The sequence below is a fragment of the Puntigrus tetrazona genome, chromosome 1 (genome assembly GCF_018831695.1).
Source record: "Puntigrus tetrazona isolate hp1 chromosome 1, ASM1883169v1, whole genome shotgun sequence".
In the NCBI taxonomy this organism is placed as follows: Eukaryota; Metazoa; Chordata; class Actinopteri; order Cypriniformes; family Cyprinidae; genus Puntigrus; species Puntigrus tetrazona.
The window spans coordinates 9267535-9293145 of NC_056699.1; the positions used below are offsets into that span (position 1 = coordinate 9267535).

The 25611-nt window shown below is 40.2% G+C and overlaps 1 protein-coding gene across 3 annotated transcripts in view; it reads right to left on the reverse strand.

Moving 5' to 3' along the window:
* dlc1 (DLC1 Rho GTPase activating protein) overlaps positions 1–25611 on the reverse strand; it is an 89488-nt gene continuing 63877 nt past the window's right edge. For 2 of the 3 annotated variants that reach the window (XM_043235917.1, XM_043235923.1), the window contains exons 6-18: positions 15796–15867; positions 14850–14931; positions 13930–13993; positions 10588–12167; positions 9834–10013; positions 8933–9092; positions 7860–8067; positions 6147–6360; positions 5698–5812; positions 2880–3092; positions 2103–2320; positions 1798–1971; positions 1–1505 (exon numbers count right to left, since the gene is read on the reverse strand). In XM_043235917.1, coding sequence (XP_043091852.1) covers positions 1409–1505; positions 1798–1971; positions 2103–2320; positions 2880–3092; positions 5698–5812; positions 6147–6360; positions 7860–8067; positions 8933–9092; positions 9834–10013; positions 10588–12167; positions 13930–13993; positions 14850–14931; positions 15796–15867 — 3377 coding nt within the window. In that variant the 3' untranslated portion in view covers positions 1–1408. Of the gene's footprint in view, positions 1506–1797; positions 1972–2102; positions 2321–2879; positions 3093–5697; positions 5813–6146; positions 6361–7859; positions 8068–8932; positions 9093–9833; positions 10014–10587; positions 12168–13929; positions 13994–14849; positions 14932–15795; positions 15868–22257; positions 22576–25611 lie in introns of those variants that run through there. The other variant, XM_043235931.1, reaches the window with a different exon arrangement.

The window sequence follows — 25611 nt, forward strand, 5'->3', positions numbered from 1 at the left end:
TGGAAGCTTTTTTAATACATTTAATAGTGCATTTTGACCATGATTAATCTGTACAGAAATAACATTAATAATAAAAAAGATAAACAACTTTCTCCTTTATGTAACTTAGGGTGTAACATTTACAATAAAATAAGATACATACAAAAACACGATATGAGTGATATAAATACAGAGAGGTTTAAATTACATTGTCATTGTCATGCGTTATTCTCGATTTGGCAGCATATATTTAATTTACAAACATTTATGATACACTGCCATTGACAGGCATGTAAGTAGCAATAAATCAAGACATCAAACCCAGGGCCGACAATCATAAAGCACCTCGATAAGAGTGCTGGACTCAGAAAGAAATCTGTTCAGCGCTCCTACTCTGATGATGTGACCGCTAGCCTGGCTATGGTTAAGTGTAAATGCAAGCTTTGTTACTATTTTAGACTTTTACTTCATTTCTGGTTAACACTGACAAACAAACGAATATCACTTCTCCGCATACATTCTCCATCATCCTCTTGACAAAAACCTGAACATCCAACCCAAAATAAAAAGCTTTTCCTATCCTTTCAGTATATACCCAGGGCTCAAGATGGTAGACGGCCGAGACCATGGAGCTCAAATGAATTTTATTGGGTTGCATCATTGATCTCGACCAATCACAGGCCTCGGGATGAGTAAACTGTATTGTGTTCTTCTTTGGAGTCCTGTGTTGAATCCTGGGGTGTATAATTGGTCCACGTTGTATTGGTCTCAGCTTTGGTTTTGGTGCTGTTGGAGCCTTCTGTGCTGTTTAAGTGGCTACATGCACTAGTCTTTTCTTCTTTCACACATTTCCTCTCTTCCTTTTAAAGGTGAGCCAGCCACCACCTACCGTCTTGTCTATAGACAAACATGTCAGTCCATCCATTGATCCGATGAAAGAGCCGTACACAGCTTTGCAGATATTTGTGTAACTACGTGGCAGTGACGCGCACAGAAATAGGTATAAACACTATATTGCAGGGGGTGCGAGTGCATGGAATATGTCTCATTTGTCAATAACACACACAAATACACACTATACATAGGCTCACTTCCACAGTCATTCAGAAATACACATACATTCTTGCTTCTCAGAAGCAAAACACCTCCCGTTTCATGTAGTCACCCTATGACATGATCAGTAACAAGGTCGCGACGTCAGTGATGATGATGTCATAGCAGCAGGAACGCCCATTTCCAGTCTTTAAGGCTTGTCATTTGATGGCCATCAGAATGGCAAGAGCTTTGACCTATGTAGCTTGTTAATTTCGGCACAGTGGTCCATCCGTATCACATAAGGGCTCAGATCGTTAAGGGAGTTAACCTCTCCGACATCAGAGTTTGTTAAGAGGTGACATGAAACCTCAACCGTGTGTGTGTGTGTGTGTGTTTATTTGTCCAGGCAGGTAAAGGAGTCTCGTATCCGCACCACTTCTGCAGCACACAGGTGACCATACAGCTTATTGTACCATTCAGGGCAACGGCCCCTAAAAGAAAAGAGAAAAATACGTGATTACATAATTTAGTTAAAAGTTTGAGCCAAAAACTTATCACTAGACACCAATAACTTCATTTTAGACACTTCCAAAACTGTTGCAACAGAGATGGAAATCAATTTTTAAATACACGAACCATGTTTCCATCTTTATTGCCATTTTCTGTTCTACAGAATATATATTCAACTGGATATTAATTTATTTAAATTTAAACGTCAAATAAAACATTTAAATATAGAATGCATTCATTCTGAAGAGACTGAGATTCCCGTGCAGCTCTTACCTGCAGTCTATTCTGGAAATGTGCGTGAGTCGACTCTTGTTGGGTCCGCAGGGTTCGATGTAATAGCGAGAGGTCAGGACGTTAGCACGAACACCCAGAACCGCTGCACTCTCGTGATCCACCGACACACACACCAAAGCACACACTCCCTTGGGCAAGTCTGTCACCCACGATCTGAAACACAACACAAAAACATTCTTAGGATTTTCATAAGCATAAACAAAATCTTTCATGTTTTCAATTTAAGGTACGATTGTACAATTTAAAAAAAAGAGACTTTAGGAAGGCTTAGTGTTTGTAATCACCTGAGCACCACATGGTCTCTTGGCGGATGGGGCGGCATTGAGTTCCTGGCATACTGATAGACTTCCATGTTATGTTCCAATGTCTCCACGATTCGACACTCTAACAGATCCTCGTCCCAGCGTTCTTGCTCCCGCAGAATCCGCTGCAGTATCTCCTCGGCTGATGCAGGAACATCCACGCACACCTTCCACTGCCGTAGAGACGACCCATCCTGAACCTATAATGAAAGAACACGACTCTGTGGTCATTAACAGTTCAAGCACAACAATCTTGTTACTTCTGTTCATGTGGCATGATATAACTTCATGGTAGGGGAGTCCAATCCTGTTCCTGCATTTAGCTCCAACCTGCCTCAACACACAAGTTTTGAAGTAATCCTAAAGATTAACTTTCAGATTTGTTTAATAATGATTTGAGCTAATTCTGTTGGATAACCGTACAAGAGCAAGATTGGACAGCCCTGTTTTATGGGACCATGAAACACTGTCCAAGGACAAGAGAACTGGGCTGAGTGAACACAAGTGTGTTTTGGCCAATGTGAAGTGCTAGGACAACTGCCGAACTGATGTCATCGTGGGCTCTAGGCCAAAACAGAGCTGGGAAAAGATACTTTCACACGAAAAAAAAGCGATGTGAGGAAAAACGACACAGCTTTTCCATTAGGCACAAGCAAGAAAGTGAGCAAAGGAAGGAAGAGAGCATGAACATGATATAGAAATATCAGAACCTGCGTCCAAGTGACTCGAATAGGGTGTGCATTTATACAGTTTCCTTACCTTTTTATACGCAAGCTCAGCGTTTTCTGGAGTTGAGCAGCTGTCGTAACCCTTGAACTTCTCCTTGGCTTCTTTAAGCAGGACATCAATACTGTCTTTGAGGAGACTTTGGTAGCTACAAGAACCGCAGTCTTCCACCAATACCTCCATCCGCATGGGACTCAAGCCCTGCTCCACGTAAGAGTTCCTACAGCGGGACATTTCCTCTGGGATCTGAAACGTAAAGAAGATACAATTGAAAATAAGCAATACATTTTTATTAATTGTTGGTCCAGGCTGGTTTATGCTAGTTTGGTACTGGCCTGGATGGTAGGACAGCATAACCATAATGTTAAAGGGTTAGTTTACCCAAGAGCGAAAATGATGCCATTGATTACTTACTCATGTCATGTCATTTCAAACCTGTAAGACCTTCGTTCATATTTATAACACAAAAATGCCAGCTATGCAACTATCACATTTAGGGCCCAAAAAGGTAGTAACGAAAAATCCAAACCATTCATCGAGGTACTGTCATGAATGTTTGTCGAAGATTGAAATAAATATTAAAGAGCAATAAAGTTATTTTTGTAGTTTTATTTGATTATCAAATGGACTATTTTAACAATGTCCTTACTACTTTTTTGGGCCTTAAATGTGGTAGTTGCATTGCTGTCTATTGCATTGCCAGAAAAAACTCATGACATGAGTCGACATGAGTTACGACATGAGTGTGGTTGATTAATGACAGAATTTTCATTTTTGGGTGAACTGTCCCTTTAAAATCTAAATGTGTGTTTACATGATAACAGTGTACTAAAAACAGGAGTGTTTTTCCTTTGTTTTTGAAGATTAAAGTACGCGCATATGTCACAAACACATAAAAAGTTTTAAATTTCTAGTTGAAAACGTTGTGCCACCTATGATCTTTATGATGAAAAGCCTTGCTAGTTAAGAAAACGGCATACCAACATCCCATTTAGGGTCCAGCTCACAAAAGACAAGATACGCAAGCTAATCTTTTCAGCAGGGACGCATTAGAGAACAAAATTAATTAAAACCCAAACTCATGACTAGTTCATAACATGCAAATTAACATTAGCATTAGCTTCCCCAATGGGAGCAACCAACAAAATGAACATTGTAAGCTCATTATTACATTACTCAAATGGCAAATCATGATTATATTGTTGTAGTTTACTAATTTTGTAAGTCTCAAAACCGTAAAAAATAATACATTAATTCTGTTAAATCAGAACATTGCGTGTTAAAACTGCTTTTGGTGTGGGTGAATTGAATGTGAAAGGAAGAGAAGTGACAAGAGTGATTCATTCCTCACTGGAAGCGGCTCATCCTGTTTGTGTGTATCTTGTCCAGCGTTCTGCCCTTATCCACTGTGAGTGCTCTTGTGCGTGTCCTGTCCTGCTGGCTGTCCTTTTTCCTGCCTGACTGACGATGTTTATCATGTCATATAGCGCTTGTCCCTTTCCAGCGTTTGTTCAGATAAACTTATCTTCATTCTGCAAAAAGCATTAGTCTGATGGATAGAGCGCGACCAGACTTTCCGCATTAGATTTAAGGGCGGAAGACCTTTAATACAAGATGCTATCTTTCCGTTTCTCATTTTGAATTACTTGCTCTCTATAAATAGCCCATTAGGAAGAAAATAACTTTTGGTAATAGGCAGAGATTGAGTTATTTTCTTGTGTTAATGGCTCCACATAATCAACTCAAACTAATCATAAAGTTTATTACGGTCTGCTCAGGGAAAGCAGTGGCATATGGTATAACAATAAGCGCAAGTGTGTAGGTGAACATTACGACACAATGCTGCTTTGTGGATGATGCTAAATTGAATTTCTGATGTTGTTCAACTTCTGCTGACTTTCATTATTTTACACTTATCCAGTTAAGAGCTTCCTTCCTGGCCTATGAATAGGTACCAAACGTGAAAAACGAGTGTCGATGAATGTGTATACATCGTAAAATTGTTGTTCATGACAAACTTGGTGTTAATATGTAATAAACTGGTGGCCAGGGGTTAGCTATATATTCACTAAAGGTTTTCCACAAATCACCGCATGTAAAAAACTAAAGAAGCAGCATGAGAAATGTCACATTGTGTTGGTGGTGGTTTTCATTAAATAGACAATAATATATCTAAAAGAGATCCTAAGATATGTCTCACCTGTCATTTCTTGTTACATTTTATATTAGGCTGCCTTAACTACTACGTACTTGCATTACAAATAAGTACAATGTATAGTGTAACGTATTGCGAAATACTTTTGTTACTACATGTAGGTATTTATAAAAAAAAATGAGTGCAATGGAAAAACATGTATGTAATCAATAAATATGAAATTTAAATGTAAGTGCACAGTAGTTAAGGTTACGTGATAAAAAGTGGCAACACATTTGTTCATTATTGTTATATGTACTAGAAAAATCTTGCTGTATTCATAGAAAACAACACTGCTATCTGTAACCATGGCTGCTAATTCTGTTCTGTTTTTGTATGTTTCTGCGTGATTGTATGGGTAATTAGAAGGGATTGGTCATTGCGCAACACAGCATTAATCTCTAAATAAATTCAGGTTCTTGGTAGCTGTTTTTGTAACAGATGTGCCGTAGCGTGAGCAAATGTATTTGTCTTTGTAGCTGAGCTGCATATGACAGAGACACACATCTGGTGCAGAGCGATAAGACCACTAGTTTGAACAGCGTTTTGATAACGTTGTCGTGCGTGAGAGATGGATGAGAGATTTTGTTTGCTTTTTTTCTCGAAACTGAAGCGAATTGTTTGTGTTTATGCTGTACAAAATGTACTCATGCTTACCAGAAAGAGTTTTCTGCACTCCTGTATCATATGGGCTAAGCCGTGTGTGGCCGCCAGGTTCTCATTCAAGTCCCTTTGGTCTGGCTTTCCCAGAGTGTTCTTTCTGTTCATGACCCTGTGATAAGAAAAAACACATGCAAAGGGATAAATGGATAAAGTAAAAAAAAATGATGCAAGCTCTAATCTAATCTCTAAATTATCAAACTCAAATTTAATGCTACATTTTCAAGTGCAGCAGGCATTAAAAGCCTTACATAAGCCACTTACTCTTTTTTTTAAAACATATTCTTTCCTAGTTTCCTGTTTTTATGCGGTGGTTATTCAAGCAAGATAGAGTATAATTACTTGGTTTAAGGGTTTGAAGTAGCCGCATGCCAAACATGATGGCACCCCAAGCACTTTGCAATTAAAAAGATGAGTGGATCTATGTGAAGTGTGTTAACACACACCTGGGTGAGGAGCTCTCTCTCCGCAGTGTGTTGAGGTGGAAGAGAGAGGGGGCCAAGCACACGGCCAGGTTAGTGCAGGTCATCTGGTTCTCACCCACGTTGGCCGTTACATCACTCAGGAAGCACAGCAAAGTTTGCAGGGCTTCACGGTTCTCGTCTGGTAACAGCAATACTGCGGCCCTGACCGCCTGCAAACGCTGCTCTTTGGGAACATCTGAAACCGACAGAGGAGTTTCATTAGTTTACTCCAAACACGGTGGTACAGATATATGATGCTGTAGTACTTTACAACTAAATATTTACCATATTTTGCAAAAAATACAATGAAACATACAAATGTTTTTTTTTTAAATTGTATAATATTTTAAATAATTTTAAATGTATCATTGATTAATGTTGTTATTTTATATGCATTTATTATTATTTAATTTGTTTTATAATTGATTTTTAATCTAAAAACATACTATTAAAATACAATCAGTAAAGCCACAACACTATTCTTTTTCATTATGTCATTCAGAGAAGGAAGGAAGGGAGTTAGTCCAGATCAGGGAGGGGTGTTTAAACTTCAGAAATCAACAATATGAACCAAATGGACAGACAGAAGTATTTTTATTTTCAGCATATCGATGTATTGTAATGTGCCATTGAAGAAAAGCAGCTTTTGAAGAGCAAAGGATGGATTGACGTAAACTGAAATGTCATGTATGGAATTGTGTGTGTGAGTGTTCATCAGATGATTTCTGTTATTTTCGCCCATGGGAATGAAAGACCCTGTGTGAGCACAAAACAGGCACACATAAACCCTTGCTTTTCTGTGTGGGATGCCGAGACCTCCCTTTTGGTTGAGGTCAGCTATAGTCTCTGAGAGAACATATTTGTGCTGGTTGTTTTCTCCGTAATTTTGGTTGTGGTAACAAACCACTTTAATCAAACGATGTTCCTGAAAGACTGGGGTTATTGTGGAGTTAATGTGAGGTAGAAGACATCTTGTCTCTATTTTGGTCTGTTCAAGCAAGGACGATGTACCATAACATTACAGTATGAATATAATATCATGTTTTGTTCACTACAAATGGAGGAATTTGTGACACATGGCTGACAGAGCTCTTAAATCTATACAATATATTACTATATTTAATTTGCATTTCTTTAAAACACTGCATGACTAAATTTAAATAAATGAAGCTTCAAAATAAATAAAATGTCATAAACATGTAACTTGGCAACTTTTACACACTAGTTTATGAAAGGTTTACCAAAATGATGTACATGTTTGGAGTTGTTCAAGATTGTGATATCTGAGGTGAGGACACACACAAACACATATTAGAGAGTGTGTGTGCTGTGAAATAGCTGTGGCAAGTACACACCAGGTCGCTTGTGTGTTACAACTCGGTGTTGGCACTGATTCACATTCTGATTTATAGTTGCTAAAACGTCATTTGACAGCTATTTCCTGAACTTGTTTAGATTTCTCTACCCTTTCGGAATGATTCACCTATCCAAGAACAAGCATCTACAGTATAGTACAGTCTTTGTGTAGCTGCCCTCTGGATATGAAATGCCATTTTCGTTTAATGTGTGCGTGTGTTCTTGTTTCAAAAGCCAAGATATCATTGTTTGTGAGTACATTTTGTACAGGAATATGTCAGTGCAAGTGTGTGGTCTTCTACAAAACACCTGAAAGGTAAATTCTATGCATGTTCTTACATTGATATATCTGCAGAAAGGTATCAGAGAGTTTGCTGGTAAGCAGAGGCTCTGGAAGGTCTCGGAAATACTGCTTTAGCATGTCGGCCACGTCATAAGCTGATTGGCCCTCGTAGTTGACTCCGGTCCCACCAGCTCCGCATGACTCGTTCATTTGGCGAAGGGCTTGGATACGTGACTTCACCCCTGATTTCCTAAATAGCCCAACCTGGAGAAAAAGATGCTTAGACATTTAGTATTAATAGTTTAAACACTTACTATGCGTTATTATGTTTTGAAGTTGAAGATTAATTGTAAAAAGTCTGTAATTACAGGCTATTTAGATTATTTATTCTATTTTAACAATTCATTTGCATTCTCATTCTTTTTTTTCCAAGCTGACAGCTAAATAGATGGATTACCGGTGTGACTGCGAGTTTTCCAAACACAGGAAGGACATCTTTAGGAAAACTCCCTACCGCTTCTTACATAACCCAGTTACGAAGACTGGAAAAGTCTAAAAGTGTAACTATTATGTAAATTGCCAAGTAGTTTTTTTTTTTTTTTTTTTTTTTTAATCTAACACCAGAGAGAGAGATCTGTCTATAGTCCATAGATCACTCGCTTTCTCTTAAACACCCTTGGAATGGAATGTCAACCATGTGGCTAACTTTGGTAATATGTAACTAGTAGATATATGGAAGCAGAACATTCAGGCTTTTATTGTTATTGTGCTACATGCAAACTTAGACTGAGTGTTGAACGCAAGTATGTGGTGATAAAACAACAGATGTCTTGTGCTTAAATATGGCGCTGTTGCATGTAGCAACAGGGACCATGCAACCACACAACAGGGACCATGTAACTAAGCAGCTGTTTAAATAGGGATCATTTAACTAGGTTATGACCTTGACCAGACATTTGTATTTCTTTTTTTGACTAACAAAATCAGATTTTAGTTTTTCTGTATGAGATTGAATATATTACTGAACAAAAGTTAGGTATGCTATGACGTGTTTATGTAGTCACTTTAAGCTTTCAAGTACACGTTTGGACGTGCATAGTTGCATATGTGCACATTTGTCATTTCTCACCTGGTCGAGGCATTGGCTCCGTAGGCAACGCATGGCTTGCTGAATACTCTGAGGCAGGGGCTGTCCGCTCCTTTGAACTATCACCTGCAGTGGAACGCCAAACACACTCCTGTCCTTATAGTCTCGAACCTTGATTCGCTTCATAAACTTAGGAACAGCCCTGAAAAGGACACAGAATGAAAAAATAAATGCAAAGTGACATTACAAACAGTGTGCAAAGTGACATTATAAACATTACAAATTGTTTAAAAGTAGGTAGTATTGCTACTTTAATTTCTTTACTGTGTAACATCGCACATTACAAATTTAATGTCAGGTTATACAGAGCAAATATTCCATACATAACTAGCAAAAACAGTTCAGATTTCAAACTTGGTTGTAAGTGATTAGAGGTATAGGCTGCTACATATGAGCAGCATGTGTCAACAGGATGCCAGTTTGTAAGTGTGTAGATAATTAATGGGAAAACCACTAAAAGCCGTTTCCACCTTTACAGGCAAAAGGATAAACACTGAGACAAAAGACAATGGCTTTGAGCTGGAGGAATAAAAGGGAACGAACACACGTGTGGACAACTGTGTGTCAGGTTGTTTGTCTTTCCGACCGATGTTGTGTGTATGCACGTCTGTGCTTATGTGAATATCTCCGAGGTGCAAAATACCAGGCTTGCCACTAACATGATGTACACCGGTTTCACATATTAAAACCTCTCATATTTATATATGTGCTGACTTGCAGTTGTGTGTGTGTAAACACTAATAACAGGAACAGGGAGCCACAGCTCTGTAATGAGGGGCTCTGACATAACCAACTCCCAGTGGAGAAGTGGGAAAAGGGGAAAGCAGTAAAGAAAGAATGTAAACTTAATTTTGTGTGTTTTCATGTTGGTTTGAGTCCTCACCAGCTGAAGCCGTGCTTGTTGGTGGGTGTATATCTCTCCAGTAGAGCAGTAAGTTTGAGCAGGCTGTATTTCTGAAGGAGGTTCATCTGCAGAACTGACTGACATCCAACTTGTAGTACTGTTGATGACAGACTTGGCCTGTGGGAGCTCTGGAAACTTGGCCAGCGCAGTTTCTGAGGTCTGCAACATAAACGTTCATATAAATGTTACACCTAACCGAGCTCAAACAATCACAAAATGTTCAAAACATAGATATTACGGACTAATATAAATTATTGTTTATAAAATGCAAGACATGAACCACACAGAATTTATAACAGTAACACTACACACACATACTCATAAGTACACGGTCCAAACTTGAAAGAATATCTATCTTGACTTGCATATATTTTGTATATACAGATGAACACAAGCTAAGGATCAGCTGCAGATAACAGGGATTAATTAAGACCTCTATCACCAGGTGGGGGCTGTTAGAATTCCTGTGGTACATTCCATTGGGATTCCGTATCCTTCAAGTATCCTTTGTTATGTAAGGTGAGCCGTTCTAACATGCTCTCTCACTCCTTCTCAACCTCCCTGTCCAATAATTCAGCATGCTTTTTTGGCATGATAGTTTTGCATTAAGTTTTGCCAAAGCTCTAAATTACTACAGGAACGGTTCTGGTAGAACTTCCATAAAAAAATACATCTTTGTCTCTACTCACTACTTACACTTAAAAGTGTGTGTGTGTGCGTGCGTGAGTTTCACCTGTTGCCTCGTGAAAGTGATGCTCCCACACCAGAGTCGCATCTTTCACGTGAGCTGAGTGTCTCATCCCTTTCTGCCAATGGGTTTCCAGTGCTGTCCTGGTCACTGCCATTCTCTGTCTCTTCTAAGCGATTCTGCAGTGGGGATGATGGACAAGGAGATGCAGAATCAAGGGCTGAATCTGAATCCCCTTCCTCTTCCTCTTCATCCTCTTCTTCTTCTCCAGTTCCTGTTTCTGACCAGGCATTGACCAGTCGCTGCAGGCCACTGACTCGCTCCAACACGTCCTCAAGTTTGGACTCCTCTTCGCCTTCTGCTTCATCATCATCATCTCCTACTTCCGAGAAAGGAACATTATCATAGACACTCATTCGACTGTCTAGTGAGGCAGCAGAGCCCCTCCGGGGTGGACGCCGACTTAAGTTGTCCCCACCACGAAAAGATCCCCCGTCCGCAAGTGCTTTAGGAAAAGTGCCAGGCTTGTGGCCTTCAGGCAAATAGAAGAAGATTACACCTCCTTCCTCTTCTCGACTCTTTTCTTCTTCCATACGTGTGTTATCTGAACTCTGACGGTTGCGTCGATTGTTCTCTGCAGTTGAGCTGGGCTCCATTTTCTTACTTTGGGTCTGGTGATTCCTCTGCCCTTCTTGGTCTTCCGAAGGTTGCAGCACAACAAAATTAAATGGGTCAAAGCCTTCCAGGTACATCCCACCTCTTTTGGTGGACCCAGCTGCTGTGCTGTGACTACGAGCTCGAGAGACTGGACTGGGTGTACTTACGGCACTACCACTGCTGGCCTCTGATTGGCTACTCCCTGCACTCCCACTACTCGTCTGAGTTGAATATGTGATGCTTCGGTTTCGGTTCGCATTGCAATCCAAAGTTGCAATGTCCACACAGTTAAGGCGTCGCAGTTTGTCTTCATCAAGACCCTCTTTCAACACAGGCCCACTGATCTCCAGCCTACCTTGCCCAGCTACACTCTTCTTTTTACGCTTGGAGGCTGCATTGCTACTGGTGCGTAACCGCAAGCTTTCCATGCGCTTCAAGAAACTCTTTGCTCTTGAACGTGTGCTTTTTTCAGCACCATTGCTTATGAAGCTTGGTTTTACATCGAATGCAAAGGTGCTGCGTTCCAGGGGTGATGGAAGTCCATCAGACAGGGAGTCTTCATTGGCACCTGATGTTCCGGAGGAGCAAACGCTAGCAACTGAGCTTGCCCTCGTCGTGGTGGCTGTGTTAGCATTGGAGATGGTTGTAGCAGGGCTGGATAGCACAGTGGTACTCAGGGATCCTCCTCGACTTCCGCTACCAGCACTGTGCAGAGAGCCTACTTCTGGCTGCTCACTAAGATCTGTTAAGACACTCTCTGCGCTAGCATTAACTCCTTCTTTTAGAAGGGTTCCTCTGTTAAAATGATCATCTGGGGATAAGAAGGGAGTGAAGGAACCAGTGTCTCCAGCTGGAGGGGAGAATACGTCCAGGTCCAGCTGGTCCAGGCGAGACCAGCGCTTGCTGTCCCGCTGGAAAGTCCAACGGCCACTGATAGCACATGGCTCATCCTCATCAGAGTCTTCACTCTGAAATAATATGTAAGAGAGTTATAGCAATGCTTTTAATATCAAAGCAGCCAAGCACACTAATGTCTTAAGTCTTGATGTCACGTTCAAAATAAGTAAAGGCAAATAATGCTAAACCTAAAACTGCATCAAAGCATGTTGTTTTTGAGTAAAATTGATCTGATTCATTCCCTCACTTCATGAATCTAGCATTGTGAGGAAAATCAGTTTGCTCATTTTTACAAGCCTCTTGGGCTTGATAAAATGTCATATGCAGAAAACCAGAGACCGCTAAAGGAAAAAGCTTTTCATTGTGGTTGGCTTAGCCATGTCACAGCACAGTCACATGTTCACCATTCCCCCTCTCCGCTTTACTCGGGTTAATCTATCTCCTCCCTGAGGGTGGTAGGGATGGAAGGAAGGGGGTGGTGGACACAAAATTCCAGGCCAGCTCTCAGGGTTCACACCCCAGCCTGAGAGGGCAGGTCTGGTCCCATCCCCCATCAATGCAGTCACCTTAAACAAGCCTGGAGAACCATTCCTATAATGGAACTTCTGGACAAATGGGTTGGACGGGAGGTGAAAATATTTGAGAGATACTTGTCTGTACTACAATGCCAGATTTCTATCACTAATTAGATTTCACAGCCTGTTAAAATAGTTAATAGTTAATAATTATGTAATTTCCTGAAGAGATTAGGGAATTAATTAATACTAGAATATAGAACCGGTTTATCATTTTACACTCCTAGCTCAGTTAGTTGATATCAGTTTAGCTGTAAAAATGGACTTATGGTCCTGGATCCCTGACAAATCAGTAAAAGGAAAACTAGTTGGCTGGTTAACAGGGGGTCGCGGGATCCAGAGGTGTCTCCTTCACGGTTCATAATAACAGAGGTGACGAAAGACCGTAAAACGTGGGTTGTTATTTTATAGCCCCTGAGGGCAAGCCTTTGATCAGAAAGAACGAAGACCTGGTGCGCAACTTTTCTTCACTACCCACCAGAAAATCCGCTATTAATTCAAAAAGACTGTTTTCACTTTAAAATAAGCTTCATGGACAGGAAGACAAGAAACAGAGAAGGACCCTACAGAGGCCACCTGAACAGATCAATGCATTCCAAGGATGGTTTCTGCTTGTATGTTTGAAAAGGGCAGATCACTTCCTCAAGTCATCTCCTGACCTCTACCTTTGACTCCATCAACACAAGATGACACTAAAGGGTCATCAGCTTTCTTAACAGGACACACACTTGACAAGGCTGCCATTGTTCAGACTTATAAGTTTTAAGAGCAGAAAAAGAAGCTGCAGTCAGACATGACGGTTATCTTCCTAAGCTCCCTGTTGTGATTACATAGTTGGATTGTTTGTTGTTGCATTCTCGACCTGTATGTAGTTTGAGCCATTGCTCTGGGGCAGTCTTAGTCTATACACTCTCATTCTTAAACCATGCTGACAGAGTGACCAACAACAGACCGGCAGAGTGTGCATTCTCTTCCTTTTATGGTATGGAGGGGGGGTTTAGGATGTGTATGGTGAGAAAAACATGACAAACAGGAGTTAAGAAAATCAGAAGGATGGGAGCTAACGAAGCCCTTTATTTGGACATAAAAGCCATTCTGCACTGCCCTGGGCCTTGAAAATGATGAGAAAACAAGACCTTCCTTCTAATTAACTGACACAGAAAGTAAACACGAGTTGCACACATTTAGGATCTTTTACTGGACAAAAGAACACAAGAGGATAGCAGAAATGATTTAGCAAAATACAGAGAACACTTACTCTTTTTCTCTGAGGGGTGATCTCTAATCTCATAAGAGCACACTTGTTTAGGGTGTTTAGTCTCCTGCAATAAACACACATACAGATAAATTAGTGAAACAGTGACAGTCGTTTTTCAAGCAGATACTTTGAAAAGAACCATGGGGTCGCAAACAAAGGCTAAATCCAGTCATTAGCCTACAAACAGACTTTGCCAGAGTCAAAACCTTGGAGAGAGACAGATAGAGAAGAGGGGGTGGAGAGGGGATAAGCAAGAGATAGAGATACAGACTGAGATAGATGGAGACAGAAAGAGATGAGAAGAGGATGAGAGAGGTGGGAGCCAAGCCCGACAATGAGCTGCTGAGGGATAAACTTCAGATTAAGGAGGAAGACAGACGGACAGGGAATAAAAAAGGAAGAAAAGAAAAAAGGAGGTAGAAATCTGGAGCGGCGACAACAATACAACAAAAGAGATGGAAAGCTTATCCCAGAAGCCACCTGGTTGGTGTCATGTGACCCCGAGTTAGGGGGAATGTGTGTTTGTCTGCATCAGGGGGGCTGGCACCAGAAAATGACCTCCAGATGTCTGTGAGCTCCAGCTGGTCTCTGATGGACCTTTCTCTTAGTGAAGACACAGAGTCCTTCACTTTCTATTTTTTTTTCTTGAAATTATTTTAAGAAAATTAGTCTATTTATAGAAACGAACTCTGAATATGATCCAAATCAGCTAATTGTAAAAGCCTGACAGTGCAAAAAAAAAAAAAAAAAAATGGAAAATTTTCTTGTCATCAAACCACATAATGATAATACAACACATAATGGTTTTAGAGGTTTTGCAGCTATACTTTGAGGATAAAATATATAACTGTCCCTGTAAATTATCTTAATTCGACGTATCTTGAGCCCAAATTATATTCGCCTAAATACGAGTGTCTCACCTGCACAAGGCTTCTATGGCATCTTGGTCCAAGAAGTCATGATCTCGGGTAACTGAGGAAATCTCAATTGGGAATTGACCGTCTGAGAAAGCAGAAGACAGAACTAAATTAAAAGAGAAATTTAATACAAACGAAGACCCAATAAACATGTTGAAGTGTATTGACGTGTAGAAGGGGGGCTGTTGGCAGCAAGTGGAATGTGTGCCTGCCCTCTATCATGCACACACACTCTCACACACAAACCTCCCCTCCTCCGGTGTTGAAAAGGTAGAGGAAGTACGTCTTAGCCAACCAAACAAACACAGCTGCAATACTGCAACGCTCAACAGTGGGAGGTGTGTGCGTAGGAAGGGGGTGTTGAAGTCACAATAGGCAGTCAGCAACCCGTAGAGAACCCAGACTGTCTTTATTAACCGAGTCTTTAATAACTGAAATGTTCATTATTTATTTATTTATTTTGGGGGGAAAATTCACTCTATTAAATTTTCAAGGTCAAACAACTTCACAAATTGTGTGTACCTGAGTCTGTACTAGTGAGCTAGGGATAACAAGATTATTTTATTGTCTTCCCGAAGACCTTTACCTTACTGTACTGGCTCTCTCTTATCTATAGTGGGGCAATCATGACAGGCTGGTCACACAACTTAGATTTCTGATACTGATAACACACCCCTTTCACATGTCACACCGGTAGAAGTCAGTAGGTCAAAAGTGTGTAACGTCGGACACCTGAGGTGTGTTGTTATCTGATATTTGATTCTGTGTTGTATATGGTGGTTAGTTTTTATATATAAAAAGATAATGTCACCTCCTCCTAATCATTAACATACCTTAGGTGCTGCTTAATAGTATGGCTGATGGCGAGGAGATTGAGAGATAATAAAAATGACATAATGCATTTGTTAAAGTATCATCTCCACTGAAACTTAATGTGCTTCGGTCGTACCTTCATAAAGCTGAGCATACTGTGGAAAACCTGCAGCCCTTAGCCATGTACACGCCTCCTTCGCCTCAATTTCTGTAAGAAAGAGAAAGAGATTGAAATTTATGACAACATTAAACAGAAAGCCTTATGTGAAGCATTCATAATCAAATCTTTGAGTGGAAACACTCCGCCTTCTCATGTGATTCCATTCTGAGTGCTGGTCATCTTGACTTTTCAACATGGTGCTATAGTGTAACGTTTGGGACAGCAGTGCTAAGTGGCCATCCAACGCAGTCAGAATGGTTGTTGGGGCGGTGGAGAGGTGCCACATCCCTGTCCATTATCTTTGAATGGCCCTTTAGACACCACATGCCAAATGGCAAACACCATTGAAGGCATCTTGACTCTTTCTAGAGTTCCACGCGTTGTTTCACACAGAACGGTGTCAGAATTAGTAGTTTAACTGCGATCCTGACACTTAAGATGATTACTTGACTAGCAACACTTGCTCTGTGTAAACACAAAACCAAAAAATATAAAACCAAGGTATGGTATAAAACTACAAATCCAGAATATTTTAAAAGCTCTGCAACAGTCCCAGAAAGTTAATATGACAAGTGTTTTGTTTATTGACCTATGTGATGGTGAATGGGCAGATAAAGATCTCAAAGATTGCTGAACTGAACTCAAGCAGGCATGACGCAGGAACTGCCAAGTTACTGAGATCGCAGGCATCATTTCTGATATGCATTGTGCCCTTAAGCGAGGCATTCAACCTCAGGTTGCTCCAGGGGGACTTTTCTGTTGTTTAAGGCCCTTTAATAAAAAGCATCAAAAGTCTTTTAGATTTGTGTTCAAGTGCTGCAGAGACCCTGTTAGCACCCTCTAAAGGTGTAACACAGCTGATGCGGCTCTCCACTGGCACTGCTATGATCTATTACAAGCAGAATCAACACAATTACACAATAGGTTGTAATCAGCAGAGAGGGACCTCTCGCTTTTCTCAACAGCTAATTGCGCACATTCCCGACTCCTAAAATTCCAATTATTCTAATTGCAATGATTAGGATGATGCCTTGCACAACTGAAAGACCACCTGTGATAGGTTCCCCGTCACTTCAACAGAAAGAAAAGGAGGCCGGGGATTAGGAGGCGCCAAGTGAAAGAGACGTGAGAGAAAGACGTGCGTAAAAAGACTTTGCCCAGAGGAAAGGACGCAGACTCTGTCTCTACTAGCAGAGATACGTAACTCCCCACTCGAACAAGCGTGAGAGTGACGGCACACATGACAAAAACAAAGGCACGCGATAAGGGAGGTCCTCTCCCGGTGGAAAGAGAAGAAGAAAGCTGGAGAGGAACATGGTTTGACAGCAAGAACAGCAGTGAAAAAATAACAGAAGAAATCTCAACTGCACACACGCAACTGTATCTCACATCTATTTTAGAAATCCAAATGCACATGATGGGATTCCTTTCAAGCAAATGACAGAATTTTGAGTTTGTGAACTTTGAGGAATGTCCTACACTTAAAATAATGATACACTTTTCTGGAATGGACTGTAATGAGGGCTGTGGCTTCCTGTGTGAGTGTGCTTGTATAGATTGTATGTGTGTGTTTGCAGTGGCTAGGCACCACTGAAGACCATCCAGCTGCAAGAATGTATGCATTTAAATGTAAATGATGGAGAGACACAGAGACACACACAGGCTCCACGGCTGTGTCTCACCGACTGGCTTTTCCTTTCATTGGCACCTGATTACAATGGGCTGCTATCACACGGTTGTCTGTCTGACACCAATTGTGAGTAAGGCTTGCTAGCCAGAGACGGCATCTCAAAAATCATGCAGAGACGTCTGAGATTACTAGGGTCTTTGCTCAGAAGAAATGTCTGAGACAGTGTCTCCCAACCCTTTTCTGGAAGGTACGCATTTTCAAAGTCTTCCTATTTAAACACACTTGAATCAACTCATCATTAATAGAGATTATGGTGTTACTTTAAGAACGTGCTCTAAGAAAAGATATTTCAAGAAAGATCTGATTTGAGACTTTTTTATGTGTTTTTAAGAGGTAAACTCACTAAGGACACTAAGCTGTACACTGATCTTCTTTATGAAGATAGATAAGTATAAACACACTTGAGCAGTTGTTTCACACTCTCTAACACTGCTGGATGTCACTCAGATGAGCTCAGGCTGTTGACAGGCTGTTTTTCGTCCTCTCAGCATTCGCAGCAATACACGCATCCGTGCTTAAGGTTCGAATATGGGTGGCAAGCATAGAGTTCGTGTTTGTGTGAGCACATCGCATCCTGTGTTCTCCCCACAAGTCTGTGCGGATCCCCACGCCAGGCGGCGACCACACTTCCCTTCCCTTTCCGAGGCCGACGGGAAGCCAATAAGAGCGGCTCATTCCAGGGTTGCCATGGACACTTTGGAGGACACACCTCCTTTTGTTCAAGGCCAGATAATGGAGGCCTTCAGCGCCAACACAAACACAGAGAACGCCTTACATCCTGTAACACACACACGGAATGTCCAACATTCGACCTCAGAGAGAATGTAAAATAGGTTGAACCTCCCAAGTAAAGTAAACAGCCTTTGATTCTTTCTTGATTGTACGGTGCATGCATTTATATAGAAAGGAAACTATAAATTTTAGATACAAACATGTCAGATTGGGTAACTTAACTAACATTGTGTTGAAAGCCAGACTGACGTCAGTATTACTTCACAGAGTTGGGTGTTCTTAGCACTTTTTCTTCTTAATGACACATAGCTTGCTTCCAAGCCAAAAAAATATCCCAGAAGGCCTGCACATCTCAGTATTTCATAGATGTTAATTATTACGCAAGTCATAGGTCACCTAAATGAATTTAGCAACAGTTACTAATATAAATAGTCGTTATGGAAAAAAGTGACGTCATTAGGAATCTAAGTTAAAAAGTTGATATGTTTTTTCCCTGGTTATTCATAGTCAAACAGATCTATCTATCTATCTATAAGCTTTTGCTGGATTTGGGCTGTACCAGAACAAAACAAAACTTCTTTTCACTAAAACCTACATTCTTTCATCATACAGTTTTGATTTATTGTTTTAAAAAGGGAACCAACAGTCATTACAGCCTCCTCCCATCTCTCTTCCTCTTTCTATCAGCCTAAATCTACAATCCATCTGCTTCATATCTTGGTGCCAGCCTTCTAGTGAATGCATGACCTGCGACCTCTGCAATGGTGACCTGAGTCGAGCACACAGGATGTCTGGGCAGCATCTGTCACAGAAACACGCGCCTTTGTATGTTTTCTCCTTTTATCAAAGCGTACAGTATGCACTCCACCTAATGCTTACGTTTGTATCAAGTGAATGAAATTTTGAATTATGTTGATAAGAGAGGTGGGAAATAAAAAAGACAGACAAGACAAAGAGGCAGACTACAGCCTCCTGACCCGGAGACAGAAGGACAGACATAATCTCTTGGGAGAAAGTCCCATTAACCTGGACAAAGTTGAATTCCTGCTAGATGAACTTTTTTTGCCTCTTCTAAAATTACCCTTCCTCCTCCCTCTCTTCTTCCTCCTCTCTTCTCTGTCCTCCTCTTCCTCTCTTTCCTGTCAAAGGAAGTTCTCACAATCGCTGGCCGATGGTTCCTCAGCATGGGAGGGAGGAGATGGAACCGCTGTGTATGAATGCATGTATGTGCGCAAGCGAGTTTATGTAGACAGATCTTGCTGCTATAAAGCTTCCAAAAGGGTGTTTTCTCAACAGTGTTGTAGAAAAACCATCTTAGGTTCCCCAAAGAATCTTTCAAATCTGATAAATTGTCAAATTCCCCCTTTTTCAGCTTTAAAAACTTTAATACTCTCAAGAACTCTCCCCGCTATGTAGAAGCTATTGTGCATTTGAGGAAAAAACATGAATATTAAAGGTTCTTCATGGAATCAATGTTGATAAATAATATTTATATTCAGATATGAATCCAAATTAATTGTATAGCTTGGTTTCAAGTGTATGTGGGTTAAATGAAAGCCTTTGAAGCTGTAAATAGCCCTATTCTAATTAAAGAAGCCCTGTTTCAAATGAATAGCACACAAACATCAATACCTTGTCTTTGAGAGGAACTAGGATAAATTTTATCAGCGATGCATGTGACCTGATGTCCCATTTGTCCTAGACACTGAGCTCTTTATTTTCCAGCTTTTCCACACATACACTTTAAATCTGCAGATCAAGAGCAGTCATACTTTATTTGTTGAGGATCATGCATATCATATTTTGGCATGGCCTTCTACAGACATATGGGGGTAGAGAGGCAGAGTCGGGTATCTCTGAAATAGAGAAGATCCCCTCCATCTGGTCACAAACACGGGATCATACGGTTACCCCATCACCACAGTCACTCAACACCACTATCCCAGCCACCTACACACACTTTGGCCAGATGGGTCCATTTATGTCTGTCTCAAACTTTTTGACAGATTTAAACATTAGCTATCGCTGACCTGGAGCCAGCTTGGCCAGGTCTAGTGACTGGCCACTTTGTGTAACGCAAGGCTGATCTCAGGTCAGATGATTAGATACGGTCACTGATATGCCACCCTATCCATTCCATCTATGATCAAAAGATTACTTAAAAAGGTGAAGAAAGAGAGACCCTCTTCTAATATGACAGAGGGCTTCTTATGTGCCAACAGATCCTAAAGCAAGAGCAACTAGTTAAGTGCCTTACATAGACTAAAACCTAGCAATCATAATGTCTCCTGAAGGCAAGAAAGGAAATTTGTGGCCTTAAACCTGCCCACACTACAAGTTTTTATATGAGGGTTTCAGTTGATTTAGAGCCATACGGAGTGTTTAATTGTTTAAGAAAATGTGTTTGAGTCTTAAGGCTCTGTATTTGTATTTTAGCCCATCATGCTCACCAAAAACCATTACTGTAGATTATCATGCATGTATGTCAGCTTCAAAGCTGCATATTTTAAGCATGACATTCCTTTCTTTGACTCCTTACTGACCTGCTTACTGCCTTATCACCTGGAGTTAGCACGACCCTAAGTTTATCAACCTCTGCATGGATAGAAAAAGACACCAAACCTCCAACAACAACATAACTTATCCTTTAAAATACTGCTTTTTTTTGTAACGCTCTGAGCTCAGCATACAGTCCGACATAAATTCTGCAACTCAACAAAAGTTTTTGTTTAAAGTTATGTGCTATATACAATATTTTTTACAGTGAACTAGCTAACCATAAAATGTTTTAAATAAAACAGTGTGTATTGCTTTAGTTATATTTAGTCTAGTGAGATAAAGTGAGATACGGTTTGATTTGTGATCTATAAATAAAGAGAAAAAAAAAATAAATATAAGTCTTAAAATGTAGGTGTTCGCTTATACTGATCCTAAAAAAGGCAAACTGTTGCTATGGTGTAAATCAGACCATTTAGTTTGCATTTAGGCTCACTTAACTTGAATTTATAATCTAAACGTGGCTACTTAAGCTCCGTTTGAAAACACTGTATACAGTTAAAACTCCCACCTCTTCAACACGAGAAACGATTCACAAACGCGCCTCTTCAGAGGAGAACGGCACGCTCTGCACGCGCTCTTCGGCAATGCCAGATTATAGCAAAACTTCCCCCCAACTCTCTGCGCTCAGACCGAATGAAAAATCTTATCTCCAAACTATGCGAAATCCCACGTAAAACCAACGGAGACGTGACGGGATTCGGGAGCGCGAGGAGAGATTACTTATCAGACAGCCCGGAGCGCCGGTGTTGCGCGTGAACTATCTCACGCGCTATAAGCGCGTAAGTGCGCTCTTAAACGCTAAACTTTAGGAAGAGCCGAAAATCTGAAGTGGAATAACTAAATCATAAGAGGGTTAAAGAGCATATTTAACGAAACGTGTCCGCTTCTAGCCTGCATCTTAACCTGTTAAAAGTTACATTCCACCGATCGCACTGTAGTCTATGTGTGCTCTAAATTCACTCTCAAATGGCAATCAGTAATATTTTTACGATGTTCGTTCATTGCTGGAAAGCGGTGCTATTACAAACGTCCCTGTAACGGTTGCGCTTTTATTCTGCAGGCTTCGAACCGGCAACCAAAAGCTACAACACACAAAAACAGACACAGCTACAAGTTGAAAAGTCACAAGCAAAATGTTACGTTTAAATACAAAATACAGTTTGATAACTTCTCTCAGACGACTGAAGATCGGTTAGGCTAACTGAAATTTGTAGGATGGTTATCACTGACACCAAACCTTGCATTAGTACAACTTCCATCATAAACAACTGTAATTTAGCTCGTCAATATAATATTATTACTTGCAGCCTGTTATCAGTGTCAAGTAAATCAAGCAAATTATTGCGTTTAGGATGCAGTATCATTTATGTATTGAATCAGCAGCATTCCATCTAATGATACTCAGTAGACAAAAACGTATTAGCCTATTATCAAATAATGCCTTTTAGGTTACTTACGGGTAAGGATCATGTTGTGTTTTCTATAAATCGATCAAGTCCCGCTGCGATATGCTTCACGAGTCCTCTTCGTTTTATTCCAACATCACATCGAAGCTCGCGTGGTATTCCAATAAGACGCGAATTCGCAAAAACACATAAATAACAATAATTGAAAGAAAAAAAAGTAACTAAATAACGTTTATAGAAGGCCCGAAGACCAAAAAAAATAAATCCATGACTGATTTCCTTTCCTGTCTGCTCAGGGGGGGGGAAATTCCTCACTCCACCGGAGAGAGCTGTGTTCGAAGCGCCTGTGAACTGGCCGGCCCGCGTGTGAATGTGAATGAACAGACTGATTCACTGTTTAGGAATGGGAGGCTGGCGGAAAGCTCCACCTCCCCGCCCAGGACAGCCTCAGGTGGGCTTTGGCTGCTTTGGACGGGGAGGTGGAGCTACTATTCAATTTCCAAAAGCCTGCTTTGCTGATGTGACTCTTCATACCCGAGACTTTCGCCACAGAGAATTTGCGCGCGCAATAAAACCAGTGACACAAAGTAGAAAATGTCGGTTCAGCCAATGTATGAAATGACAGTAAAACTGCGTTTTAAAAGAACCGACTCAGTCTTTGTCTTACTGAAGTAACTGAACTAAATCAGCAACACTGTGACTGTAGTGTACGCTATCAGCCTGTTAACTAATACCACATTAATTAAAAATAGAGATAAACATAGCCTATCTCTTCACTGAACCACCGATTAAATTGTATTTTAAAGCTGACTAAAATCGCCAGTTCAGCTTATTATAAATCAGTCTGAAGGCTGCGGAGTCGTTTTTTTCTTTTCTTTTTTATGGCGGAATCAAAATCAACCAAAAGTGAGAGTGAGTTGGAAAACTGCTCATTTGGCTGCAAGACAGTGTTTGGTACTTAACTACTTTAAACTGTAATTAAAACGGCGCGCCGTTAGCATATCATTAGAGGTCTTCATTAAGTAGTGGGGCCGTTTGAAAGCCGCTATTGTGGGACATGATGTTGTGAAAGGGGAAGACAATGAGTCCGTTCTGCTATGGTAATTCCAACAAGCCCCATCAACAGGCGTCCCTGATCCTCGTCTCTTCCCTCGCGCGCACGCACGCACGCACGCGCGCGCGCTCCTAGGCGCAAAGGTGCAACAGTAGCTTTTAAACAGAGCAAGACCCTCTATTGTGTGAGGAGCTCTTATTGAGATCAAACGAGGCTATGGTCCTCTCTGAAGCTTCCTGCCTTAGAACTCAAAAGAAAGTCACGTTCGCTTCCTTTTGCCAGTTCTTTTAAAATTACGACAAAGCCTCAATGGAGACCACTGTATTCACGAAAGCAAGAAGTCAGTGGATGTTTTATGATTATAATTAAGCTGTTTACAATGGAATGGACTAGTTTAGTGGTTACGGATCACTATTCTGATTTTAATTACTATTGCAGGCTATGTTCAACATAATGTATACTTAAAAAAAACCTTGCAAATAGCACAGTGTTACATGATGTTGGTTATTTAATATAGCAAGTCAAGTAAGAGAAATATATGTTTGTGTGTGTGTGTGTGTGTGTGTAAATACATAGTTTATCCAACAATTCATCTCCACTGTGTCTTCTTTGTCTTCGTTATTTTTTCTTTGCATACAAAAAATAATTGTAGTGATAACCAGTCTATTCATTCAGAGATGTAAACTCATCAGGGGTGGAAAAGGTGCTTTTTTGATGCACGAAAAAAATGACTTGTTTTTCTTATTTTTGTTTATGTTGCTGTCATCATAATAATTATGCGTGACTAACAGAATAAATTTAATTGGTTCGTTGCCACAATTAATTGAGTTTGTCAGTTCTGAAACTTTGAAACACTGAAACATGATACCTTTTCCTTAAAATTATGACTAGATAATAGAAAACAAGCAAAGGGCTCTCCCTTTATTACAGGGCTGACTGAGCTCACTTGCATGAAAACTCATCTACTGCACAATGAATCTCATATTTGCATTGCATCTACGTTCAGTTTGATATAATGAGAGGAAAAACACAAACTCGCTCAGTGTTTTGTGGATACTGAGTGGGTTCTAACTAATCTACAGTAAGCACCCCTGATCGGCCATTCATGCCTAGGATTGGCTAAAAAAATGTAGTAATAACATTTTAAAAACTTAGTGGACATACATGTTTTGGGTTCAAAATGGAAAATTTTGCTGAAAGCTTAGAAGTTTGAATTCCTGTTCATCCCAGTCCCTGCATTGTAACACACAAACCTCCCTATATAATGTAGATAAAAAGTAAAAAATATTTTGAATTGTACAATTAGTGCACGTTATGCTATTCCATAATGTCTCAAGAGCTGAGAATCCTGAAACATCGAAACATACACAATGTAAAAAGTATGGAATATGCCGATCATAGTCTCCACAGCCTTTCTTGTCTGGATCTGTAGAACAGTGTGGTGTGCGTCTGACTCACAAGGAAAAACTTATGCAGCATTAACAGGGAAATTGCCTTTACTTTGTGGAATCTTTATCTAGCCTTTATTCCTCACTCTTCAGAAATTTAGCGACTGCATTCAGACATGCCAGAGAGAATGAATGTGAGAGATATGTGTGGTTTCAAACTGACTCATCAGATTCATCACTCTTTTCAAATCTCTGTCTCTCATCTTTGTGTCTGCCCCTCCTATTTTTTTTTTTCCAGCCTGGCAACTCTTTTCTCGCAAGATAAAACAACTGCATTCTTAACTAAAATAAAATAAATAACAATAATACATTGACAATAATTACATTTCTATCATCAATAATTTTGTTTACAGAATAAATAAATACAAATCAACAAATTTTATACGTTACACTTTTTTAAAAACATAAACCTTTACTGTCCAAAACATTAAGATTAGTAAATCATAAAACAATTTTTTATTTTGGGGTAAACTATTCTGCGCGGTTCGGCAATAACCCAGGCAATGCCTAACTACACTTAAAATTTCACCCATGGTTTGAGCAAAAAATTCCAACTGCTAAAAATGTGGTGTAGAGAAAAGGACGGTAGAAATGGCCTGAACTGAAATTATATTTTGTGGACATTATATTTAGCAGGGTGCCATTGCAAATTAAAGGAGCATATAAGAGACGCCACCCTAGCACTGTCTGAAGTTCACCGGATCCTCCTACTCCCACAATGCTTTGCCTTTCACAGAAACAAAAAATATGATCGCCACTTTAAAATTTAAAAGTTTCTATTTTTATGTGAGTGAGTGTGACACCTTTATCACTATTTTAGTTCATCCAAGCTCTCTATTTTGAGTTAATTTCAGTTCTTAAAGGCTGTAGGATAGATGAGCAGAATGCTTGAACACTTGAATA